The 8,502-nt window shown below is 42.4% G+C and overlaps 1 protein-coding gene across 3 annotated transcripts in view; it reads right to left on the bottom strand.

Moving 5' to 3' along the window:
- Positions 1–8,502, bottom strand: part of LOC137561086 (zinc metalloproteinase-disintegrin-like VAP1) — a 128,121-nt gene that overhangs the window by 73,431 nt on the left and 46,188 nt on the right. For 2 of the 3 annotated variants that reach the window (XM_068272328.1, XM_068272329.1), the window contains exons 6-9: positions 6,409–6,485; positions 4,764–4,941; positions 2,731–2,793; positions 2,085–2,156 (exon numbers count right to left, since the gene is read on the bottom strand). In XM_068272328.1, the coding sequence (XP_068128429.1) occupies positions 2,085–2,156; positions 2,731–2,793; positions 4,764–4,941; positions 6,409–6,485 (390 nt within the window). The remainder of the gene's footprint in view (positions 1–2,084; positions 2,157–2,730; positions 2,794–4,763; positions 4,942–6,408; positions 6,486–8,502) is intronic. The other variant, XM_068272330.1, reaches the window with a different exon arrangement.

The raw sequence follows: 8,502 nt of genomic DNA, 5'->3' as shown, positions 1-8,502 counted from the left end.
TGCAGGCGAACGCGAACCCCCAAAGTTCACCTGGAACCGTTCGCCGGCGAACCGTTCGCTACATCTCTACTGGAATACCCAAGAAGGCCTGATTTTCCTACCTAGGTGGATATGAGTACCTTGCTCAGAATATATTCTTTCCTATATGTGATATACCGTTGCTACTATAATATTCAAAGAAAGGTAAGGTTGCTCCAACTAGACACCATTTTTCGCTGTAGAAGATGGGATAAGGCAGGAACTATTCATCTAACATCTTTCCTCTTGTAGGCATCTCCCATTTGTGTTAATCCAGTTAAAAGTGATGAGCAGAAATTACGCCCATGCGTAATTATGCATTGTAATACGCAATTATGCATCGTAATCGTAATTCGAAATTTTGGGGGAATAGCGTAATGAATTTCGTAGTTATTTGTTACCATTCGTAATTACGCATGAATTTACACGTAATTTCGTACCGAATTTGGCGGTGAATAGCAAAGCCTCCATACATGCTATCGCTACCAAAATTGCTACATTTGTTAAGAACCGTGGGTGCAAGTTACACAAAAAAAATGTAAAAAGACCTTGTAGTTTTTGAGAAAATCGATTTAAAAATACAAAAAAAAAAATGGTTTTTAAACTCATTTTTCTGGGTTTGAAAACCGTTTTTTCTCAAAAACTACAAGGTCTTTTTGAAAAATTATTTCTTTGACTTCTACCCACTATTGCCCTTAACATATGTAGCACTTTTGGTAGCAATAGCATCTATGGGGGCTTTGCAATTCACTGCCAAATTCGGCACAAAATTACGCCTAAATTACCCATAAATTAATGCGTCATTATGAATGATTATACAAAGTCAATTGAATTACGAGTTTGTAATTACGTATAGGCGTGATTGCAAAAATTACGATCATCACTACCAGTTAAAGCTGAAGGTAAATTCATCAATTTCCTCCAGTATGAAAGAGGCCTTACTTTGAGTAATTAGAGGTTGAGAAATAAGAGTTGGATTCCAAAGAGTGTGATTGAAAATATAGGAAGATGTAGATAGATATGGTTTTCATGAACCCATTGGCATTCTTATGTAGTCTAGCAGTTTCATTGCTGCATTCTGGGTGCTGACAATGCAAAGCGTTATCTTACAGTCATAGTACATTACAGGACACCTGAAGGGAAAAGGATGTGAAGGCTGACATATGTATTTCCTATTAAATAAGGCAAATTGCCTGGCTGTCCTGCTGATCCTCTGCCTCCATCTAATACGTTTAGCCATAGATATAAACAAACATGCAGAGTACTTGAGCTTGACTGCATTTGCTGCATGCTTGTCTCAATTGTGTGACCATAGACCCAGAACAGACATGCAGATCAGATGTTTCTGACAAAAGTCTGACAAGATTAGCTACGTGCTTGTTTCAGGTGCGTGATTCAGACACTACTGATACATGAAAGATCCGCAGGAAGCCAGGCAACTGCTATTGTTTAACCTTTCAATGACCGATCCACGCCAATTGGTGTGGACGTGTCAGCAGCCCCAGGACCGCTCAACGCCAATTGGCGTGAAGTCCTGGGGCGGGGTTTTGCAGGAGATTGCACCGATGTGCGCACATCACTGCTCCGTCATCAACGTCATCTCTGTCATCTCCCAACGGCGATGCCTATGACAGTCGATCGCTGTAATTGGCTGGTGGGGGGAAGGAGGGGATAAGAAAAAAATAGAATAAAAACAGAAATATTTATTAAAAATAAATAAAATATACAAACATGCTGGAAGGAATCAGAGCCCACCAACAGAAAGCTCTGTTGGTGGGTAGAAAAGGGGAGGGAAATCAGTTGTGTGCTGAGTTGTACGGCCCTGCAGCGAGGTCTTAAAGCTGCAGTGGCCTAATTAGTAAAAAATAGCCTGGTCACTAGGGGGGGAGAAGCCTGTGGTCCTGAAGCTGTTAAAAAGAGATAAATACAGCGCTGCGTAATACGTTGACGCTTTATAAATACAATAAATAAATATGACAGCCTCCACATCCCTCTCATTTCAGGTTTCCTTTAAGGCCACAAACAAAGTTATTAAAATGAAAAGTCCTAGTAGAACATTATCTTACCTTGTTGACGTAATTCATTATATCAAAAAGCCTTTGTTTCACTCTGTCTATATTGCTGCCATACTTTGTGAACTGAAAGAAATGTGTAGTTGAATGTTGCAACAAATAGTTTTGCATTATGATTCTACTTATGTATAGAACATTTAAGCACTATGATTATTTATAATTGTAGTATATAATTATATTGTAATTAGAATCAAAGAGTGTTGTGTGATATCATAATTATAATCACAGATGAAGTGTTGTGTTATATTAATTACTCCCCCATTAAAATAATAATATCCGCAATAATTTGTTTTGTTTTCATATGACAATGTTCTGTGTGTTTTCATGAATAAAACCTGTTTTTCCTAGTTTTCTCATAGGTGATATTTTCACAACTTGTAAATAAAATGCCTTTTACACCCGCAGCAAGCAAACAAATACTCAAAATAATTTTGACAGTACTTTTTCACCTACGTTTTGGAACTTTTTCCATTGCAAAGTGCTAAAAAGTAAATTTAATTGAAGATGAAAAAAATATATCCTAGGAGAAAACTAAAGAGAAAAAGGGAATTGCATAGGGGCCTTTGTGTTAATTCATGAGTGACCTGCTTAGAACAAGCACAGTACAGTTATATTATGTTATATATAATAGTATACTCACCATACTGTGATCCGCCACCATATACAATTCAATATATTTTCTGTCACTCAATAGACTTTGCTTCTGCAAAAAGTATCATGATTGAAGAATTTGTTAGCACAGCTACATAACTAAAGGTGAATTTATAAAGAGACTCTGTAACAAAATGTTCAGCCTTATTTCTTCTATCCTATATTTTCCTATACCTGTTCTAATGTGGTCTGTCTTACTGCAGCCTTTCCTAGTTGCACTGTCTCTGTAATATATCTAATTTTCTTTTCTTTGTCAAGCTTTGTCGACCCAGGGAGGAATGGGCTGCCTCTGTTGTAATGAATACAAGTTATGCATGCCCCTTGCAGGTTTGTAAGGCTGAGGGGGGACGGAGCTGCCTGTCACATGCTTAGAAACTGTGAGAATCCCAGACTGAAGTGCAGATAATTCACTATGTAATGAAACTTTGTAGTATATTGTAACATGATAGATAGATAGATAGATAGATAGATAGACACATATACATACACATACATACACATACACACATTATATATATATATATATTTGCGCTGTCTGTCTCCATCTTCATATCTCAATAAACCTGATTTAGTAAGTGGAAGGGTTACAAACTAAAGGTGGAAAATATTCACATTTCTCTCTTACTGGACGAATTACCGTGCTTCTCTGCATTGTTTAACCCTCCTGGCGGTAAATTAAAACCGCCAGGGGGCCGCGCAGCACTATTTTTTTTTTAAATCATGTAGCTAGCCTAGCGCTAGCTACATGACAGCCGCTTTGCAGCGGTATCCCCCCACCCTCTTCGATCGCCTCCGGCGATCAAGCCCGTACGGAAATCCCGTTCTGAACGGGATTTCCATTAGGGCTTCCCCCGTCGCCATGGGACTCCCGATCCACCCCTCAGCGCCTGCCTGCCACTAATTGGCCAGGCAGCGCATGGGGTCTGGGGGGGGGGGGGGGGGACGCGGCGGGTAGCGGTGAATCGCCAGCGATCGGGCAGTACACGCAGCTAGCTAAATGCTAGCTGCGTGTACCAAAAAAAAAAATTATGAAATCGGCCCAGCAGGGCTTACCGCCGGGAAGGTTAAGAAAATGAAAAAAAAATTTGATTTTGTTATTTGAGAAGTTTAAAGGTTACCTGAAGTAAGGGGAAAAGTTAGATACATACTTCAATAGACGGATCTCTTTACACCCCCCATTCCTGTGCTGGGACCCTTGGAAATATTCAACATTATATTGATATTGCTCATTGCCATGCTGCTCTTTGTGTGTAAGCACAAACATACTGCGAAAGTGTAGCCTGCACAGTAACGTGGAGCCGCTTGTGAATGATTTTTTTTCTCTATGCACAAGGTGTCCCATGCAACTGCGCAGCAATGAACCCTACTGGCCCCTGCACAGTGCAGCTGTGCTGCTCATTCATGGAGGGGAGCACAGCCATGAATAAGAAGAGAGGAACTGGTCGTTATGTAATATATCAAAAAAATTGCGCAAAAATGCAGTATCTCAAAGACAGTACAAAAACTTTATTGATACAAAACACATGACATGAAAAGGTGATCTGCAGTGAGGGGGTGGATCCCTGAACTTCTCGTTTGCACAGTGAGAGCAGATGGATCAGTGATCTTGGGACGCTCACTCCGAATGAAATGAATGAGAATTTATTGAGCATATCTTTCTTTGTGAATCCATGTAGCCTGTATCTTTACATATTATGCCTACCCACTGATCCAGTGGGTGTGTTGTATGTTAATTTGTCAGTTATATTGCACTTAAATGTGGCTGTTGCACAATGATCCTGTTAGTACTTGAAAAAGACCATACAGGTCAAAACATTTTATACTGGTTTATACTGTGGCATTTGAAATAAATTGATCAATCGGCCCAAACCCAGGTCGAAAACCCAGTTTTTCCTCCTTTAGCTTGTACTTTGTCTTTGTTGCATTCTGCTATTCTCCTCGTTATATCGCTATAGTTGTGCTGAGACCAGAAATAGGAATATGCTCATCTTTGGTTCAGAGTACCCACACTGGAAATATTACCTCAGCATCTGTTGCCCATAATGCTTTAAATGTTGGTGGTTTTAAAGGTGAGGACATGTTACTGACATGGCAGGTATGGTTTCCCATCTCCATTGCCTGGTACACAGCATGTTCCTCACTGTCTGACATCCTCAGAGGCTCAATGAAGAAAGTCCTGTCCTGAGTCTGAATAATCCCACTGAAAGGTGAGCAGAAAGAAACACATGTGGGTACACTGACAACAGTGCTCTCGTTACTTCCTCAAACAGGTTATATTTTTGTAGACTTCATTCCACCCACATGCTCTGAGTTACTGTGCTGTAAACATCCATATAAAGACTTTTAATCTAACTGTATTTTTCTTTTCAGTTTAACAGTAAATCTGTCACATTCCTTTCTCAACTCGGGCTCTCCTCTCAGCGCTCCCCCTGGCGCCAGGTGTGTTGCTGACAGATTGCTGTGTACTCCTACTTCCACTACCTGAAGAAGCGGGCTCATACCCGCGAAACGCGTTGTATTTCTATACCCTGGAGTGTACCAATAAATTTGTTTTGATTACATTACACAGTTATTCTGTGTTTGCTTGGAGGGGGCGGAGCCACCATAGCCTCCTCAGCGAATTTTTTAACATTTTAATTATTGTTTTATCCTGTTGGCGCCTCTGTTCTACTTATTTTGCACCTTATATCCAACTTTGGTGGAGGGGGATACCCCTTCTTCTCATCTACAGAGAGCGACTTTTTAATCCTGAGTGGGGACAGGTCAAACTCCTCACCTGCTTATACAGTGGTTGCCTGGAGGCAACCCTGGTTTGTGAGTATAATTTTTACTCTTTCACATTTTACCAATTGCCAAAACCTACTACACCATATTGGGCTCTCGGTTCTCTCTCCTTTTGTCTGACCAATTGATTGTTTCTGGCAGGGGCGTAACACGAAATCCCTGGGCCCCCCTGCAAAAAAAATCTGGGTCCCCCCCCCCCCCCCAGGGCCCGCTCAGGGACTTTTGGGGGCAGGAGGGGTCGCAACATAAGAGGAGAGCGTGGCTGCAGATCGGTGGGGAGGGGGGACATTCCTTTCTCAACTCGGGCTCTCCTCTCAGCGCTCCCCCTCCTGCAATAATTAACGGCAGCGGGCGGGCAGGCGGCAGTAGACTGAATACATACCTCCTTAGCGCCGGAGGTCTCCGATCTCTAAGATCTTCATGTTACTTCCTGTTTACACAGGAAGTAACATGAAGCGCTTACTGATGGGAGACCTCCAGCGCTAAGGAGGTATGTATTCAGTCTACCGCCACCCACCCACTGCCGCTAATTAGTGCAGGAGGGGGAGCACTGAGAGGAGAGCCCGAGGTGAGTGAGGGGGGGAATGTCCCCCCTCCCCACCGATCTGCAGCCACGCTCTCCTCTTATGTTGCGACCCCTCCTGCCCCAAAAGTCCCTGAGTGGGCCCTAGGGGGGCCACGGGCCCGCCCGGGGGGGCAGGGGTAGCATCCCCTATTGCTACACCGGTGGTTCCTGGCAGCCGGCTCAGGGGCCCTGCGGGTGATTTGGTAAGAAGGGGTTGTTGGGGCAGCCCCCAAAGTTACTTTTGCTCCAGTGCCCAATTGTAGTTAGAACCGGCCCTGACCTTCTTATAAGTGCGCTTATCCTATAATGGACTGATACCTTAAACCTTCACATATACTCAGAACAACACTGGAGCTGCTATCATGCATTACATAGCCGTGGTAATGGCAGTAATCCTGAAAAACATAAACAAGCATTAGTAGGCATGTTTAAAAAAATTATGTCATTAATTATACATCGCAGTAATGGTGAGTGAAAGATTTCTTTTTAGGGCCTTAGCCCACTGCTACGTTTTTAATAACGCATAAAAATGCATGTGTTTTTCAAGCGTTGTGTAATGCGTTTTCAGGCGTTTAAATGTGTTGTGTGTTTTAACGCTTTTAAATGTGTTGCAACGCATCAAATGTGTTACAAAAAGGATTGAAAAATGCAGCAATGGGCTTAGGCCCTTACTCATTTTTTAGTGATCTACCCTAAGTAAGAAAACCCTTGGGGCCGTTTCCACTAGATGCAATTTTATGCATTTTTTGGCACACCACTTAGCACACCAAGGAATTCCTATGTGCAGAGCTACTGTTTTTTATATGCTGTATTCTGTTTTCATATTCATGTTTGCACTTGCATTTTGTTTGTTTTTGTTTTTTTGCACTTTTGCATTCGTGATCAATAATGTCAATAGGAGTTCCTTCCTGGACCTTCCTGAATCTCCTGGATCTCCTAAAGCAAAGGAAATAACAAATACGCAGGCAAATTCGCATTAAAATTTGCATATAAGCGTATGCGAATTCACCACCCAAAAAAATTGCATGGGCATACTTCTAGTGCAAATGTACACTGATTTTTTTTACTGCTGTATAAACTCAGCTAATCAGTGTACAGGAACTCCATAGAATTGTGTGTGGCCCCACCACTTCCGTTTCTTAGTACATATCTCTGCACTTTAGTAATTCTGGCCTATGAAAACTGGCGAATCCACATCACAGCCAGGTATACAACTTAACATAAAAGTCTATGGACTTTTATATTCCCATGCAGATCGCCCACCATGTGTAGTGTGCCAAAACTGACAGCCTTGCATGTAGGAGACATAATGCAACTTACATCATGTAAGTTATATGTAGCGTAACGCACGTTACGCTACTTGCATAATGCAAGTTTTAGGAGCAATGTGTGCGTTACCTACATAACGCCAGTTGTGGTGTGTGTGTGCAACATTTACTACATCACTTGTGGAAATACCAGTGAAACTACTGTGTACTGTCTGCGCACAGCAATTTTACTGGCATTTAGTGTGTTGAGACCATAATGTGAACAAACCCTTAAAGGGAACCCGAGGTGAGAGGGATATGGAGGCTGCCATATTTACAGTATATGCAGTGCTGCCCATAATTATTCATACCCCTGGCAAATTTTGACTTAAAGTTACTTTTATTCAACCAGCAAGGTTTTTTTTTGACATGTCTCAAAAGACAATAAGAAGATGTACATGAGGCATTATTGTGGAAAAAAAACATTTCTTAGCTTCTATTTACATTTGAGCAAAAAGTGTCCAGTCCAAAACTATTTATACCCTTCACAAACTGTCACAGTCTGTGGGAAAATCCAAAGTTCTATACCATTACAAATAGTCCAATTACCCTGGATTACCCTTCCAAAGCATCCTAATTACCCTGATTAATTGGGAACAGCTGTTTTAACCTTTTGGGGACGATGGACGTTCAATCAACGTCCAGCAGGTGGTGCTACTGTTCTGACCGGACGTTGATTCAACGTCCGCGCTAACAAACCGTCCAGACGCGATCGTGCGCACTGGAGAGGGGAGATTAAGCTGTCATATGACAGCTGGCATCTCCCCCGAGTAATCAGCAGCCATCTCGTATGGCTCCTGATCACGTGATCACTATGATCTCCGGCGGATCGTAGTGATCCCTTGACAGCTGCGGCGGCAGGGGGGAAAAGAAGAGGATCCACTCACCTCCGTGACGTTCCAGCGACGATCGGTGCCCCCCTCTGCTCTGACTAGTGTTGGGCGAACATCTAGATGTTCGGGTTCGGGCCGAACAGGCCGAACATGGCCGCGATGTTCGGGTGTTCGACCCGAACTCCGAACATAATGGAAGTCAATGGGGACCCGAACTTTTGTGGTTTGTAAAGCCTCCTTACATGCTACATACCCCAAATTTACAGGGTATG

The sequence above is a fragment of the Hyperolius riggenbachi genome, chromosome 3 (assembly GCF_040937935.1).
Source record: "Hyperolius riggenbachi isolate aHypRig1 chromosome 3, aHypRig1.pri, whole genome shotgun sequence".
In the NCBI taxonomy this organism is placed as follows: Eukaryota; Metazoa; Chordata; class Amphibia; order Anura; family Hyperoliidae; genus Hyperolius; species Hyperolius riggenbachi.
The sequence above is the reverse complement of the archived record's forward strand: the minus strand, read 5'-3'. Positions and strand labels throughout refer to the sequence as shown.